The 18504-nt window shown below is 40.2% G+C and overlaps 1 protein-coding gene across 1 annotated transcript; it reads right to left on the minus strand.

Moving 5' to 3' along the window:
• Positions 1 to 210: 210 nt before the first annotated feature.
• On the minus strand, positions 211 to 14859 carry NOM1 (nucleolar protein with MIF4G domain 1). The gene is given in 12 exon segments (XM_076331919.1): positions 211 to 422; positions 1420 to 1529; positions 2251 to 2382; positions 2749 to 2881; positions 6654 to 6775; positions 7406 to 7573; positions 8810 to 8920; positions 9434 to 9757; positions 11814 to 12009; positions 12959 to 13083; positions 13937 to 14832; positions 14835 to 14859. Coding segments are annotated over 12 exon segments (2520 nt in total). The 3' UTR covers positions 211 to 244.
• Positions 14860 to 18504: the final 3645 nt, after the last annotated feature.

Genomic DNA, 18504 nt, shown 5'->3' on the forward strand with positions numbered 1-18504 from the left:
CACCACGAATCACCTGTACTAAAAAGGGATGTGGCAAAGATATCTTCCCTTTCTTCAGAAAGGCCTTGCATCACCTTCAATTAAACCTGTAACTAGTGTGCAGAGCAAGGTAACTGTTTACATCAAAAAATGGATCCTTTAGAGTAACACGGATCTTCTCAATTATTTGGGTCTGAAAGACTAACAAAGCCTTGCATCTCCACACAGATCTAGTTTTTCCATATGTTTTATTAGAAAACCAGAACTATAGCTTCAATTTGGGTTCTTTTGCTTGCAAAGCCTTGGTTGCTAGCTCAACTCTTTCTTTTAATAAGCTGGCTTCTTCAGCACTTTTTTGGGCTTGTACATTTTTCAGTAAGAAGTGAGTAAGGAAGAGTTTCAAACTTTCCCGTAGCATTCCCAGTTTGGGGTTGTCAGATATCCTGTAAAGATACAGATCAAAAATAGTATTTAGTCTTCTGCTGTTTCATAAGCTTCTTAATTTTTTTCTTATCTTCTTCAAATAGAGACGTAGAAAAAAATCCAACCTATAAAAGGAGCTTTTCTGAAGAGGCTTTCAAATTACCAGCAAGTCTACATCGCTTTGGCAAACAGCCCAAACACACTCAACATACAATTGATCCTCAACGATAAAATGGAATATTGGAGCCTTAGACTTGCTTTATGTAAACAATTACATTACAGCGGCAAACGAGGCAAACACCATGTTTGAGCTTCCTTGTGGTGCAGTGTTAACAGTTGAAACATCATCACCTAATTTTTTCTAACTTTATGTGACATTGCAAGTTTAATACAACAAAATCACGGAATCACAGAATAATTTAAGTCAGAAAGGATGTTGGCAGGTCATCTTGCCCGACTAACATCCAGGTGTGGTCAGGCTGCTCAGAGTCTTATTCACTCAAGTCCTAACTATCTCCAAGGATGAAGATGCCTCTCCAGGCAACTCTGCCCCATATACAAAAAGAAGATTTTCCAGACAATGTTGATTTAAAAAAAAAAAATCCTCCAGACCTTTCCCTCATTAGTATTTCTTTATTCTTCCTTCTTACAACTAAAGATACCTTCTAGCAAAGACTGCTGGGAGAGTGAATCCCACTGCACACAGATGGTAAAGCAATAAGGAAAGCAGGTAACTACAGAGCTCTGCTCATGGAAGTCCTATGACCAAAATGATACATTGAATATCTGAAAGCCTTATTTTGTATAACACTTCTCACAGTTGTATCTGTATCAGAGCCTGTACTAACACACAAACGACACGCTTCCCTCCACTCACCCAGAAGAGCTTACTTTTTAAGGGATGGATGGCTGATCTTTGGAAAAGGTACTGTATAATTCCAAACAAAATAAGCAAACTTCTTATCTTCTTAATTACTACTCACCAATGGTTCCCTGGAGAGATCTCTGATCACTTACCTCACAAAAATGTCACTAAGTTCTTCAGCATCTGTTTTGATTAACAGCATGGTTAATACTTGTCGCAAGAAACGGACTTTGGGTTTATCTAGTTCACTGAATTCAATTACCTAGTGGAGAGAGAGGGAGAGGGACAATTAGATTAATTCAAGTATTTCAAACAGCTGAATTCTCTTCTAAATGAACAGCTTTTAGCACACCGACTGGCCTCCCATATATACTGAGTCTTAAGTTTGGCACAGAACAATTAGCTGAGAACACTGCCTCCAAAAGCCAATCAGTAAGGAAGCAGAGAAGTTTCTAAGGAATAACCTGTCTACTAGTACCAGAATACCGGATATAATTTCTCAATTAGATAAATACTTCAGAAGCACCTAGATCAATCCATATAATTGCCTGTTTAACACATTTCAACTATTATTCTAATAAAACCCTGTGGGCTCCCCATTCTGAAATCCAAGTGCTCAGTAGATTTCTTTCTGGTCTAATAAAAACCAACATCAGCTAAAAAGCATAGCACAGAATCCACTGACAAATGAAGGGGGCCTCAGTTCCAACTCTGGATACTCTAAAGAAAATAACCTTACAACTGCTTTAGATATAGAATTGTAGACTTTCTGTATGTCTGGGTCACCACAGGTTCCCTTTTCCCCAAAAAATAGCATTACCATAATCAATGAGATTAATTTGGTAATTTTAGAACACGTTTTGTCTTAGCTTATGACCACGAACAACCGAAGCACCAGCTAGGTAACAGAGAAAATACATTTTCCATAGAACTAGCAAATGCAAGGAAAACACAGAAGTATTTTGAAAAGAAAACACACCAACCTTGAGAACTGAAAGTGGCAATGATTTTGCCCTTAATAAGTGAGCCAACAGTGAAACCAAGTTGGAAATGGCAGCGGCTGACAGGTTTTCCAAGTCTCTGATTTTGTCCCAAATACTAAACTGAAATGTCACCTAGGTGTCAAAGGAAAAAAAAATCCTACAAATCAAGTGACCATTTAAATGAGTAACAACATAACAAAACCTTTCGGCCTTCTATTCTTTATGACCCCTCTGTTAATTAACAGAGATGCTTGGTCAGACTGTTCAATTCTTTTAAAATGTGTAAAACAGAGGAAAGCAAACCTTCTGCAGTAGTTATTTTATTTCCTATTCAGATCTGACCATGAGTATGCCTTACTGAATGCATAGCTATACCAGCAGAATTTTTCCTCAGGATCAAGATCTTAACTGGCATGCATCCATTCTCAGGTATTTAGTAACTGTCTTTCTAACCATAATAATGACACTAAAACAAAGTAGAAACAGATTTTTCTTCACCTGAAATCGTCTTTCATATTCACAAAACTTGTTAGCCAAAAACGCATAGAAGGGGTTATATGTCTTCTCCTGTAAGCAGCAGTAAAGAATAACATGAACAATTTCTCTCTCCTGCTGATCTTTCAGTCCAAGCCTAGAATGTAGCAAGAGAATGAGAATCATTTAGTAAGGAAAAAATTACTGCCACAAAGCAAGAGCTACAGTCAACATCCGAGAGTAATACTAAAAAACCCCCCAAACACCACATTAAATTTTACTTGTGGGCTAAATCAGTATCCTGGTATGGCAATATGGAAATGCTACAGTATTATCGGTGTTAAAGGAGTGGCTGCAAAAGCATGACCTCAGCAGACGAAAGTGGAATGATACAAGTGTAACTACCCCCAGGGAAGGAAAGGTGGCCCACTCCATGTTTGTAGCTCTCCATGAAGAAAAACAGTGGAGAGGGCCCTGTCATCATGGAGTCTTGTGCTTTTGAATGTAGCAGTAGTACTGCAGTAAGTGCTGCTGCATGGTGTACCAATACAAAGGTTAAATAGTGAAACAAGACCTGTAGGACCCTGTTGTGGTTATCTCACACTTTTACCTATGGTCATAGGAGGGAAAAGAGCCTTTGGATCAGTATAAGCTTATTTAGAGAAACATGTCCAGGGCCCTTCACTTCTGTGGTACTTAACACGGATAAGAAAATATTTTAAGATGTTTTTCCTACTTGGTGAGATGAATCTTTTCATCTCTAGGTCAACTCCATGCTACATAATACTTGAAATTCACTATTGTTTGACAGTAGCCTAAGAGGATGCAGTCAGTGATTTCAAACCACCTTAAAAAAAAAAAAAAAAAGCCTGAAGAAAACAGTCAGTATCAACAGTATTTATGTTGGCTGCCTCAGCATAAAAGCCAAGGACTGAACAGCCTGCCCACTTGAACAGCTGACCAGTCTAAAAGAGGGCTGAGATGCTTTGGCAGAGAATGGTAACTAACTCGCAATGCACCTGTTCTGTGAATAACATGATTTAGCTTCCAGGGCTGCCAAATGCTTGGCAGCATTAAAACCAATTAAAATGAAAAATGCTTCATATTATAATCTGAAAACTGTCAAACAAAATTCTTTTCATTGCTTCAAGCTCAAGTTTCATATGGCATTAGTATAACTCAAGTGTATTTTCTAACTAAGTTTGACTCCACTGGAACTTGCTCTACAGTCTGTAAAGTACAGTTTGTCATTGCTTGAGTCTAATATCCCTCATTTGTATACACCTCCAGACATACACCATTGCATTTGATCACAGACATGTACCTGATTAACAGAGAAAGTATTGTCTTTCAGCCAAAACCCCCCAGAATTTAAGGTTTTACAATAGGAAAATCTGGGATGATTTCTAGGCTGATTGCTAATGAGCGGTGAAAACTTAGAAGTCTGCTTCTCCAAAAGAGACCAGCACTGTAAGTGCTGTGTCTGTGATACAATTCACTTGTTCTCCCATCAGCCAAGTTCTATCTGATTTTATTACAGAGCAACAAAAGTTTTTTTTTAAAAAATACACAGGTTTTCAGCCACCGGACATGCATTTAATAGATGACTTGTGAAGTTACATTGCAATCACTAATTTGGCACACCCTCCTTTTCCATTGTTCATCATCACTTCTACCATGACTTGCTTATTTAGGAAATATTCATGTTGCCAGATGGTTGTAACCAAGTAAATCAGCACTTTGATGCTCAATTTTGTTCTTGCCTTCACTTCTTCACAGACCTAGCAGTATTTTCTCTGTTCAGACCTAGCATTCCTAAACATCTAAATTTAAGAGTCAGGATTGTCTTTCACTGCTGAGCTTCACCATAAACCTGTACAGATTTCATAAACCTGATAATCTTAGATAAAGAATGTGCAACCATCTCACCTATTAAATGATTCATGACTTAACAATATTCCCATGGACTTGTATGTCTTGATCACTTTAAGAATTTCCCCTTGTATATGGCATAACTGCCTCTGAAGTAGATTATTTGTCACCAGCAGAAGCCTGCCTCGAAGTAGGCTAGTTATCATCAGCTGAAGCCCAAGACTATCATTGCCTTTAGATCAAAGATAGCAATACTCAAACCCACCTTTTAGAAGCCAGTTCAAATGATTTAGTAGAGTCACATACTCGCTATCCTGAATTACACACCACACTACAACAGGATACCTAAGACTTTTACAAGTTTCAGTTTTTTGTGAGATGTAAAGTTTCTCAAATTCTTCAACTCTATGAAATAGCTTAAAAAATTGCCTCTTCATCAAACTTAAGAAGCATTCATTCCCCCTCATGCGTGAATCTGTGGTTTGTGAAGGAGGTGCGGCCTTCCAGCTGATGAAATAGATCAAGGCTCACACTCTTCTTGTCTCCAGTGATGTCTCCAGCCCTCCCTTTACATTGACACTTCTGCAATCACAAGCTGAGCAACTTCAAGGAGCTGTTCTGGCTTCAAACTAATTACTTTCTTTTGATGTAAGGAGGATAAAGACAAGCAGAACTATAGCAGCATGGATTTAAAATGGTTTAAATTACCATTTAACCATACCTCAACTCTGCCAGAGATCTAGCAGCAGATGAATCAACAAGCCCAGTTAAAAATATTTCTTTATGTATTTCTCAGGCTCTTCCTCATGAGACTGACATCAAACATACGAATATAAATTCCCATATGCTCTGGAATGCGTGTTCACATTAAAGTTAACTCCTTCACTGAAAATTCTGTGTACTTTCCATTATACTCTGCCAGACATGGGCAGATTTGAGAATTCCCCTCTCTGAGTTCGCTGTATAAAAATCAGTATCAACACACACCAGGCAATCTGCAGACAGAATTTTCCTGCCAAGCCTGTATGTATACAGATTTGTACACTAGTTTAAATAGCATGGATGAGAGTCAAGGATCAATTTGCAAATTGAACTACCAGGTCTTGGCAAGAGCTGCAGCAGCAGCAGCTAATTTCTTTTAATTGAACAGGCCATATTAAGATATTGGAATGACTCCATCACAGTCTTAAATCCAAGCTGTGTTTTGCAGAAGTGGCATTTAATCAAATATTAGTTGACTTTATTACAAAGTCTGTTTTGGTTTGGTTAGCAAATTAAATAATTGCATGCCATCCTGGTAAGACAATTCCCTTGAATTACAACGCTGCAATAGAAAAGTTCAGACCTGATCTCTCCCCTCCCAGTTACTACGGACTTACAATTAATATTCTGACAAACACAAAGAATAGCTTAGTTTGAGCTTTTCCCTGATCACATCTTCTCCTAAAGAACTGTTTGCCAAGTGGTAAGGAAACTGGTCTTAACATGAAATGTGATCCTGGAGCAAATCCAAAGCTAATAAATTCTGCAGGAAGGAAGTAGAGGTGCTAGAACACTACCAGGTCATGCAAGTATCGACAGAGACCTACAAGATGGCTTAACAAGGTGGCAAGAAGTAAAGGAAGTTGCAGTAGTATGGAAATCCAGTGACAAAACCAAGAGATGTTCTGAAGGGGCTTCTGGTCTGCCTCTGCAAGGAAGCAAGCCTGCAACAGACTTCCATCCGCTAGACCGGGATGCACATCTTCAGTGCAAAAAGATACAGGCTTCTTAAGTCAAAAGATGCTGTAAATCACAGTTACAGACATGAGTGACAATAACAGGGGCTACTCCTTTCCTTTGACTGCCAGTCAGTTCTGCCTGCCCCCTACTAGTCCTTACACCAGGGTTTTGGTCCCTCTCCTATCCTTTTACACTACATGGATCCCTAGCTATGCACTTCTTTAATTGTATTATCAATTAAATGCTCTTAAGCCTAGACCAGCAAATGTTGTTTTTCCAATCCAGCTTATGCTATTTTTAGTTCTGGGCTGTCTTCTGTGCTAGTCTGTACTTACTTGAGAAGCTTTTCAAAGGCATCCAGGAAGTCTTCACTTGTCATCAAGACACAAAAAATACTTCTCCTGATATCAGTGTTCATTCTCTGCTTACGAGCAAGCTCCATTACCTTTGAACTCACCTGAAAAAGAAACAATTAAATGCTATTTTATTTATGTTTGCTTTAAGAAAGCTATTTCTGTGCAGCCTCTACTAAGACCATTAATGAAGATCTCCAGTAAACTATGAAGCATCAATCCAAAGGTCCTGAGCTTTTGTCCAGAGGCACAGGCATCGTCAGGAGCTTTTTCAACTAGGGAAATAGATTTTAATGTATTTTAAGTGTGCCAATTATTTTTAAGATGTGCTTCTCTAACGTAAGTCACCATGACCATCTTACCACACTACTTTTAGAGTCAGCTTAGATATATGCCACCCACGGACAGACAACACTACCTGTCAGAATTCATACTAGCAAATCCATTTTAGGTCAAGTCTTTTCTTCCACTTACATAACAAGTTACTTCTGCAATTCCACAGGATAAGAAAAAACAAGCTATACCATAATAGTTGTAGTAACAGCTCTTATGGAGCGCATGAATACAAAATTTTGAAAAATGTAAGAGCAGAATTTACAGTCCAAAATCTTAGTCTTACAAGAGTCCATGAAGGTTTTTTTGATGGGCTCTGAAATGAACCTATTCACCTGTACGAAGAATATTCAAAAGATCACAAACACTTAGACTGCTAATCCAGCACTGCTTGGATTTACCTTTCCTATATGCAGTTTCTCCTGAGTCTTGCTGTTTGTATCATTGATCATTGGTGCTCCACTCCAGGATGACCCTACGATCCACCAGCGACCAACCTGATCAGCACTGAGGAGAGATTCCAGGGAGACACGGAGCTGAGTTTCTTTTCCAGAACCACTGCTGTGAACCTTGAATAACAAAATACAAAAAACCCAAAAGCTTTTATTTGAAGCTTTTTTTAAAAAAAAAAAAAAAAGAAAACAACAAATACTTTAATTACTTAAAATTACTTTAAAACAAATAACTTAATCTGCATAAAGGTCTTCATATTTCCCCCCCACAACCTTTAGTTTCAGTCAGCAACCTAAAAAGAATTTACAAGTTTCCCATATGCTCTAATTTCTCAAATACAAGTTGCTTAAATCTACATTTAGAAGCTCTTGGTTTGTTTGTTTTTTTAAAAAAAGAGACAATCAATTAAAAAGTAGCCATCTTCCAATCATAAAACTTGATTAGAACTCAGACTTGATGCTGACATTGAAAATCAGTTGCAGCATCTTACAATCTGGACATGATTTTCCTTCTGAACACTTGTGATCAAATAAAATGACGTGACAAACTGCCTCAAGTTTTGTACAATTCAAACAACAAAAAGTTTACTCTTCGAACAAAATAAGAGTTTTCAATAAAAGAGGCTAGAAGCGTACTAAGAGGACTGTGAAAATTTAAGAGAGGAAATTCTACAAAACTAGGTTACCTACCTTGTTTTTGCCTGGCCTATTATCACTGATGTGCACATCCTGCACTTACAAATTTCTGAAAAATAAGATGCTCTAGGTGTTGTAGACAAGTAGTGTAATTTTCAGGTTGGAGATACAGTGACTCTAAAACCAGATTCAAGTCTTGTGAAAATGAATTAGTTCTCAATCCAAAGAGACAATTACTTTCGTGCATTTTATACTGCGTTGTTCTAGACAAACTGCCCTCTCTCCGCCAAAAAAAACAAGAAAGAAAAAACACTCAGGTTTGCAGAAGTGTTAGACTTCCAAAATAATTCTGGTGAAGTTAGGAGCAGGTGCCTGCATCCAAAATCTATGGAAAAAGGAACTTGTCATAATGACTCATTTCTTCTGCACAATCATTAAACATCCCACAATCTCTTTTTCAAGTATAGGACTTTGAGGCAAAGTCTTTGGCTAAGTATTATGTCCTTTCTCAAACTGTTCTGCAGAAGGCTGGTTGACTGCTGACTAAACTTGGACACAGGAAATAATACTTAATCTGAGAAGTGATTTTTGTCCACAAGGGTTTCAGAATGTTAAATGAATTAAAAAATACTATAGCCCCATCAAGCCAACGTACAATACAAATAATTACTTCTGGTTTAAGAACAGCTATACTACATATATCAAGAAAGTTCTCACCAGTGTTCTTTGCAATTTGCGGAGTTTTTCAACTGGTTCAGGATCATAACCAGGAATCTTACGCATGTCATTATTCCTTAGCGCCAACATAGTCTCTAGCATAAAACGAACCTATTGGGAAAGAAATATTTCTGTGGATTATGTGCTGTGAGTTTCTTTAATAAAGTAGAAAGCGTACTTTGAAATTACTATTCTGTGAGAATAAACTCAGCTGGCAATATACATCAAAATTTAGACTACATGAATATGAATACAGAGAAGGATGTTTAACTCCTATTATATTCATTTGTGTTCAAGCTTCAATTCAAAGCTTAATCTGCTAAACACCATGCCTCAGTGACCATTTTTTGAAGTGTACAAAGTATCACAAAACAGAAGCACTGTCCATTGCATAAGACGCAAAACAGTCCTAGTCTCAGCCATTACAAGCATTTTGGTGTCTGTGTCCTAAGAAGTAACGGAGAAAGACAGACAAGAAGAATGCAAATAACTGAATGCAACAACTGAACGCTAATGGTAACTTAGAATCTAAATAGAGTGTAGCAGAAAACATTTTGTTAAATTAACACAAGTGCTTATTAAAGTCTATTCAGAACAGAAAATCTTCAAAAACCACACACATACCCTAGCCTGATCCTGGAGTTTCTTCTCTGCTGTGTTTGCTTTCCTCTGGGCTTCAGTGATCAGTTCCTTCAAAGCCAACGCATCATCTTTTCTTAAGGAAAAGCCCACGTTTTTCAGAAGAAACAAGATCAACTCAATCTCTTTTTCAGTGAAAGTGCTAACAAGCTTTTTCAGAATATCAAAGATTAGCAGGGAATGAACCACATGGAAGTTATACAGATGAGCAATCAAGGCAAGCAGATTTTCACATTCTTTCCCTTCAGCATCACTTTTACAGAGTTCATCAAATTTCTTCACCACAGCTTCCAAAAAGTGAGCACCGACCTGGCAATAGTTCCATTAAGGGGAGAAAAAAAAAATTAAAAAAAATCCGGCAGTTAACTGTAAGTAGATTTTACAGACATCTGTAAAACATTCATTTTTGGGGCACTGCCACTATTAATTTTAAAGAAATATTGTTGCTCCTCTCAACCAATATGGATGTTGTACATTTACATATACAAGTATCTAAGTGGTGTGATGTTTTCTTGAAGTGTATGTTATTTACACCTCATATATGCCATCCAGTTGCCTTTTAAAGTCTGTGCAAGAAAAGCAAATGTTATGAACTTACAGTACACATACATCAGAATTTGTTTACATAATTTTCATGGACACATATTAGCATCTTCCCAGCTGTCAGGCTAGCACGCTGTTACTGCTAGTCATTCATCCAGTAAAAGCTGCATGTCAAAAACCAAACGCATCACAGAGTTCAGCATTCCAGAACAAAATCTTTAACAGGAGGGTAAAAAATAGTATTGTAAAACAACCCCCACCATACCAAGTTTTCACAGTTGCTGAGCATGCACTTAGGCTGATTTTGAAGTGGGGATAAGTCTTAGCCATTTGTCAGTGGTACAGTTGGAAAAAGAGATTTTGGAAAATCTATATTTGTGAAGAGAGAACTGATGCTAAAGACTGGAATTAGAAAGCATACCAAAATATAGGTAGGTAATGAACACATTACTGCTAAACAAGACCCCCCCTCCATTACCGTGGTGCTAATATTTGCTGATTGTTCTTATGAAAACCAGAAGTCCCAGTAGCAGTACTGACTTGCATTACAAGCCTTGACCAGCTTAGGTTTTAACTATCCAATGATCACATTGCACAAATGTATAAACACAGTTATTGGAATCCCAACTTCTTCATTGCTCAAACTAATTGTAAATGCAGCTGCACTATCACACTTCCGTGTAATGCATATTCTACATTTATTTTACAGAAAAAATAACAGGGCTTTATAGTATACTTAAATACTACAGTCTTAGATTCAAAGATGCTGTGTAACAGAGTCAGTAGTACAGCAGACAGTCTGGATATCATCTGCCTATTTCTAATACCTGTTAGCATATCTATAGCTAAAACCTATTACTAGGTATTTTGCAAAGTGTCAACTTCTAAAAAGATTGTGTTTCTCTTAAAACAGCATTGTAATATTATGTTATATTTGCAGTCAGAACTGCCTTTCAAGCAGCAAAGAGGAACAAAAAAAGTTTAATGGCAAGGCTGCATGGAGAAACCTGCTGTAATTGCACCCATCTGATATTTAATACGGTTTCAGAGACAGCATTCAGGTCACTATAAGAAAGAACTTGCATCAATACATCTTTTGCATTGCGATGTAGAAAGAAAATGTAACCTGATGGGAACATGGTGCTGAAACACCTCAGTTTCCTGAAAGACATTTCACTGAAATAAGCCAAAATCTTCCCTTTGACATCAGTAGTTTCAGCTTCTTAACAGTAAGCAAGAGACATTTTATTTCAATCATTCATCAGGCTTAAAAACACAAAAGAAAAACCTCCAAAAAATCTGCCATGCTTTTTGAAGTTTTTGATATTCTGGAGTCATTGATATACCTAGTTAATTCCACTGATGATTTGCATAACTGGGCTTAAAAAAGGACTTTTTCCACTGATATAAAAGGATTTCTGTAACTGTAGCACTTTCCTTATCTGGATACACATCGTTCAAGAACAATACCCTCATATACCCCAGAGAACAGAAATGGATTAGTGTAATTAAAGAGGAGAAAACTTGAAGCTTAAAAAAATCAGTTTTATGGATGCAGAAAGATTTTGATGAAAAAAAAGATGTTTTTATAACTGATCAGTGGTAACTCACGGAGGAAATAAATTAATTAGATAAAGCAACAGATGGTCCCTTTCACTTGTGGACACCTAGCAAATAAGCTACAAATACCGATGAAATTCAACTAGAAATGCTTTTTAGTGACACGCAATCAAAAATTAAAAGGCAATTCAAATAAAATATCAAGGAGAACACTCTACAATATGTATTATTAAACAAGATTAGTCCCAACCACAAGAATTACCTCAATTCCTACATTATGATGAAGAATGCTGACCAAAAGGACATGCTCCATCATCAATCTTGCAGGCATGGCAACTGCAGTAACACAAGCATTCATGAGAATATCTGTCAGAGTTTCATTCATGTCCTTTCTGCTGTTGGCCATGTAGAGCTCTTCCATCTGTCCACTAATGGAGGACAAATTCGGTTCACTCAACCTATTGAGAAACAAAACCCAACGTTCACTTCTTCTCTTTACACGGTTCCAAAATTTTCAATTTACCCAACAACCAACCTATTCTTTTTAGAGAAACTAGCTTGGCTTAAGAAGAAAGATTGAAAAGATGACTGGAAAAGACCTTTTGTATTTTGCTGTGTTCACTAAACTAAAATAATACAACATATGTTTAATTCTGTTTTGGGTTTTTTTTAAGTATTTACATGTAAAAACAGATTAGTGGCAGTATTTACAAAGCACTGTCAATGTGCTTACTGTCACGCTGAACAGACTTATTAAGAAAACAGACTTTGTTCTTAGCAGTTGTAACTATGGCACATCACAGTCTTTGGAGAAATTAAGTATGAAAATACTTCATACTTTTCTAACATATAAGGTGTACCAAATTCTAAACAACTGAACAAACTGCATACTGTAGTCTGCACTTTACAGATAACATAAATAAAAGAAAATGCCAATAGATTTCTTATTTTAAAAATACTCTAAAATTAAAACATGTGAAAGCGTCAACTACTTTTTCTGTTCTTCAGTACTTTAAGCTATGAAGTGTTGCTCCTCCTCAGTTGTAGTGCTGGAGAAATTTAGTTTAAAAAATAAAATCATGCTCTTTTTGGGGGAGTTACAACTCACACTATAAGTTTTTTTTTATAGGCATACTCCAACTGACACTTAGAATTATATCTAGCACTTGCAGGCAACTGCTGTGTGGAATTCAGTCCAATCTTAAATTTATTTTCTATATTTTCCAACTTCTATAATGACCAACTTTGAAGAACTTACATCAACAAAGATAATTAAGGATAGCAGACATGATTGCCAACCTAAAATCACTTTGTGAAGAGAGAAGTCACATCCTTGCCACTTTTCTTTGAATGATGAGCACTGTCACATCGAACCAGAAAGATTAATGACTTTCCTCATTACATTACCTATTAATGAGACCATTCACCATTTTCTTCAGTCTTCCCAATTCTTCTCTTTTCTTGTCATCTAGTGTCTCCTGAGCTTTCCTTACTTGAGGGGGAACATACTTCGTAGCACTGTGATTATGACTCTTACCAGGAAAACAACAAAATAAGATACCAAATGAGACTAGTATCTTAAATCATAAGTAGAAATGTATATTTGTGTTCAAATAAGACTAATATACCAAACTTTTAGTTAAGTATATATTTTACCATCTAGTAACTAATGCCAAAGGAACAACTTCACACAGAAAAGAAGCATGCAACAAGTTACTGCTTATGACCAACCTGACAGCAGCAAAAAACCTTTTCCTTTACATGAAATCTTCCTTAAGTTATTGTAATTAAAACCTGGCATCTTAGGTCTTGGTTTTATCCAGGTTTTATTAGCTGCAGACGTACTAACAGTTTAAGTTAGTGCCATGCCAGCTAAATGACCCATTTGGCCTCCTCTCCTCCACCCGTGCTACAAGACCTAAAGCAGGCAGAACCTCTGGGATCATCCAGAAGAAGTAACACTTCAGTTTGCAAAAGATATTAATTTTAACGTAAGTTCTCTTTGCTCTTAGCAGAAGTGCTTAATCATGTTCTTAAACTCTAAAGCCCCTGGGGTAGTACCACTGTTCTGCTCCTTTTACTTGCTGATCTCATATGCGGAGACAAGGCCATAGGCCCTGTGCTTTAGGGTATTATCTGCCAGCATCCTGACTCGGGGGAACACTACCCTCCACGCCTAACAGTTGTCCCTAGGACTTGGCAGGCCTCTGAAGTCAACCCTGTTGTTGGGCCCGGCGCCATTTTGACCCATGACAACACTCTGCATGGCCTGACTAGACAGCAAACACCTGTGCTTTACAGAGGTGATGTAAACTCTGCTTTATGTTCAGGTTGTGCCATGTGCTTTGAGAAGCAGGTTTGTGTTATCTGAGGCGAACACCCTACCTCCTCCTCGCCCGGGGGCTCGCTGGCCTCAGGCACCCCGCAGTCCTCGGGGGACGAGGACGAGCTTTCGCTCTCCCACTGTCCCTCCACATCATCCCCCTCGGAGGGGTCTGAGGCGTCCTCCGGATCATCCTCCGGGCCCTCGTCGTCCTCCTCTGGCCCCGGCTGGCCCTCCCGCGGCCGCGGCTGGCCCTCCCGCGGCCCCGGCGCCTCTTCCTCGTCGCTGCTCTCGCACAGCCTGCTGAGGCCGGCCCGGGAGCCCAGGGCGCCCAGCACGTAGCCCAGCCCGTCCCGCAGGAAGCTCTGAGGCAGCTTCTCCGCCGCGGCCCCCTCCTGCTTCTTACGGCGCTTGCCGAGCCCCAACCGCCGCTCCAGGCGCCGGATCTCCTTCTCCTCCTCCTCGTTGGCCTCCAGCAGGGCCCGCTTCCTGGCCGAGGCGGTTGCGGCGGCACGGGGGGCCGCGCGGGCTGTCGGTGCCGGCACCGGCGGCCGCGCCGCCTCCTGCTGCCGCGGCGGCACCGGCCGCTGCTTTCCGACGGCGGCGGCGGGCGAGGCCGGGGCTCTGGGGCGGGCGGCAGGAGCCGGCTTGGCAGGAGCTGGTTTGGCCGGAGCGGCGGGGTCCTCCACCGGCTCCCCACGTTGGAGGCGGCGGCGGCGGCTCCGCTTCAGCCTACGCTTCTCCTTCCTCGCATCCCGGCGGCTCCTGCGGTTCTGCCTCTCCGAGTCTTTCAGCAGGACCAGCGGCGGCTGGTCGCCGGCTGCCTGCACGAACTCCTGCACCGCCTGCCGCAGCCTGTCCAGCTTCCCGCCGCGGCGAGCGCGGGCGGCCGCCGGCCGCTTCATCTTCCCCTCAGCCACGCCGCGCCTGGACGCCGCCATCTTCGGGAAGCGCCGACCTGCCTCTTCCGCCGCGCCGCCGCCATTTCGGGCAGCAGCGCCCCCTGCTGGGCGTTGGCCACCGGGCGGCGGGGCGGCCCCTCAGGTAGTCCCAGCTCTGGCGAGGTGGTCCTCGGCGGACTGGAGGTCGCTTGAAACCCGTACCAAAGCCGTTAAGTCCGTAGAGATCCCCTCTTTTTTTTTTAATATATATTTAATAAAATGTAAGGCTTGTCCCTCTTCTTACAGAAGGGACTGGAACAATTTGTCCCTCATAGCCCTGGCTGCGGCCACAAGGCCCTAATGCCCACTGGGCACGAGGCTCTTGCTAACGCCTCGTGAGGCCGCAGGAGCCAAGGGACATCAGCGCCCCTGGCTGCTCCTCCACCTGCCCAGTCCCCCGTTTTAAGCCCCTTCCAACCCTGCGAACCTCAGGTGTCTCTTCCTGAGCATGCCAGGGACAACGTCCACGTCGATGGCCTCTGTCCGGTGCTAACTTCTCTTGGGGCGTTTCCATCCACAACGGCGTGCGGGACAAGGTGATGCAGCTGCTGGGACCAGTGGCCCCTGCCACAGGGACGGGATCCTCAGTGCTCTGCCTGGTCCGGCACGCAGAGCAGGTGACAACTCGTCTGTCATTTACGTGATCAGAGGGAATTAAATGTCCCATGGCAGCTTGCTGCTGTCAGCAGGAAAACCAATTAGTTGGTTTTATTTTTAGTCTCTTTGCTGTACTCTAGGCTTATGCAACCTGCTGGGTTTGTGTGTCTGGCCCTGTGTCTGTGTCTGCGTCCTCTCCTCCCAGCAACTTCAAAATCTAGTGCCAGTTTCAGTCATGCCTGGCAGATGCCTGGAGCTCCCCAAAACACTGAATTTCCCCAAGTTTCGTCAAAATAGGTGGCTGGGTAGAGGAAAGAATTTCTCAGCTGAACGAAGTGCTACAAGATGAGTTTAGACCTTAGCAGACACCAGAAAACACAAATGAAAGCCAGCACACATGATCCAGTTTCAGAAAAGGGTTGGTCTTGAATCTCCTGTGGGGACCAAATCCATAGGATGTCAGGCTTCATTATTTTGTTCTTTGGCGTTGCACTCCTGACCTCTCTTGAACAATGAAGTACTGCACAGGACTTATATTTTACCTGAAAATTTAATATGGCTTTATTATTCAGAAGATCATTTTTGTCTTTCTATGCATGTTTCCATATTCTCTCATTACATCATATGTCCTAGATGACCCATGCTTCAGAAATCCAGCTTTCTCAAGGCTGATCATAATGAATCTTTCACCCACAGTGACAAAATATGTTGCATTGATTTGTCAAGGCATTCCTTTTGCTACATTTTAAACTATATATTATGCTATAATTTATTGCTGGGCCGCTCTTTATTCATGCACAGACAGCTCACATGCATTTTGCATCCTATTTATAGATTTATTGATAACAGTAATCCAGCAGCCTGCCAGAATGCTAGATAAATACAGCTGAATATAATTTCAGAAAATATTAGATGCTTTTAAAACTCCCAAGATTTGCATCTTCCTTCTGTCTCATCCTGTAATTTGTCATTCAGGGCAACAGAGCTTTCCAATAATGGGAAATTTCATGTATCTTCAAAGAGGGAAAATATCAATATCTGCCTTCTTCAGTACTCCACGTCACAAAGGAAAATGTGGAAAGCATGTATTTTGCTGAACTCCATAATCCCAAATTTGGGTGAAAATGGGCATCCTACTTTTGCAAAAAATACACAAATAGAATTATTATCACCTGTTTGTGAAGTAAAAATACTTTCTAAGAATTAAAGCAGTATTTTAGACAAAATATAAATATAATCATCAAGAAAATGTAAGATTGAAAGAAATATCAGTCTGCTTAGTAGACTAATTCAGCATTCAAATCTAGTGATGCCATATCTAAATAAATACATTACAACAAATATTTCAGATACTATCCTAGAATATTGTGGTCTATTATTTTACATTTACCAATTTGGCTTCAAGTACCTGATAAATACAGTCTTCTTAAAACCTAAAAGGTGAATAATTAGAAACTCCTGTCAACTACTCTTCCAACTTTCCTGTGTTGTCTAAATGCCAGAAAAGGGGAGAATATGAAAAAAGGATTATACGATTTTCATATTTAGATCTCTGCATCATATGACTGTCACTTACCAAATAGGAATTCTGAATTGAGTGAACATTTTGTAATTGTTCTTTGTTTTGACAGTGATCCCGCAGCAGAGAACAAGCCGCAAGGGCAGGTTTCGCATTTAGAATGAAATTGAACATAATGGCATGATTCACTGGAAATGAAAGTTCATATAGAATTGTTGCTTCAGTAAATTTTTGCTTCCTGCTGAGATAATCTCTGTTAACAGATTTCCTTTCCTATTAAGTTAGATTCATAGATTTTTTTTTTCCCCTCTGCAGAGTAAGCGGAACACATTTCCTCTAGCTGTCTGTCTGCTATTGTCTCCTGGTCACCTCCCACATGCCATGAAAATTTGACTTAGTGACTACATAATACACATAGGTAGATTCTGGCTCTTTTGTAATTTGCAACTATTGAGAATATTGCGCTATTTATCACCACAGGAAATATCAAAGCAGCACCAGAAAGACTTTTAGACTGAGCTCATAGGGTCATTCTTTGTTCTTACCAATGGAGAAAACAGCCTGATTCACACAACAATATCGCTTTACAGCCAAAGCCTTTTTTGACTATGCAGACTGAAAGCTTTGTGCCAGAATGAATTTACTCTAAGCAATGAGAGCCTCAGAACAGTGCAAGTTAGTTGAAGACTCTGCTGTGAGTCTCTAGCACAGCATCCATCTACTTGAGGTATTGTTTCCCCCCATGTCATACTGTCACCACTGGGATCAGCATAACTGAAATTTGGTCTGCTGGGAGAGATTGTCTGTGGAAGGATACTTCTCCTCTGGAAAATGTTTTCCAAAGTCTCAAGGCAGTAGAAAGTTGTTGGCTCTTCAAATGTGCTCCAGTTCCATCTATTTCGGAAGGTATTGGTAGGTGAGGAAAGTGATTTCCTTAGTGGTTTAAAGATGCATACCTGTTGCTCAGAATCTTGTTGTTTTTTTTCCAGAGGGTATGTGCTAAGCAATTTCTGAAAGCTCAGTCCTTATACAGTTTAAGTCAGGCATGATGAAAACTGAACTACACAAATACTCTAGAAAAATCTCTGTCCCGGCACTTACTCCCACAGTTTCCCCAGTCTTTGTACCTGACCTTGGGCTTGTCATTTATCTTCTCCATGCTGCTTTTGTACAAAATGAGTTATCTTCCATCATTCTGAGACTAAGGCCATGCAAATAAATTCTCCTGTACCTCCAGGTTTGCCTGCTGAAGAAGTTACCACCTACAGCACCTTCCCTTGAGGGGGCTTATTACTGCCTCTTTTCTGGGGCTGCCCCAACAGATTTGCTGACTGAAAGCTGTTTGCTGAGTTTTTCATATAATTGTTTTCTTTTAGTCACTGAGATCAATGTCCTTTCAGTCAGTGCTGACTGGTGATACTCATTAAAAGAGATCTACAGTTAGTTTAAGCTAACTTAGGCTGTTTTGATTGAGACAAATTAGGAAGTAACCATATGAGTAGCTCTGCAAGGGGATGCAAGGGGATGTCTGTAGCTCCCCCCCTCCCCCCAAAAAGAAGCAGCTGAACGTGGT

This window comes from Aptenodytes patagonicus, chromosome 2 (genome assembly GCF_965638725.1).
Source record: "Aptenodytes patagonicus chromosome 2, bAptPat1.pri.cur, whole genome shotgun sequence".
In the NCBI taxonomy this organism is placed as follows: domain Eukaryota; kingdom Metazoa; phylum Chordata; class Aves; order Sphenisciformes; family Spheniscidae; genus Aptenodytes; species Aptenodytes patagonicus.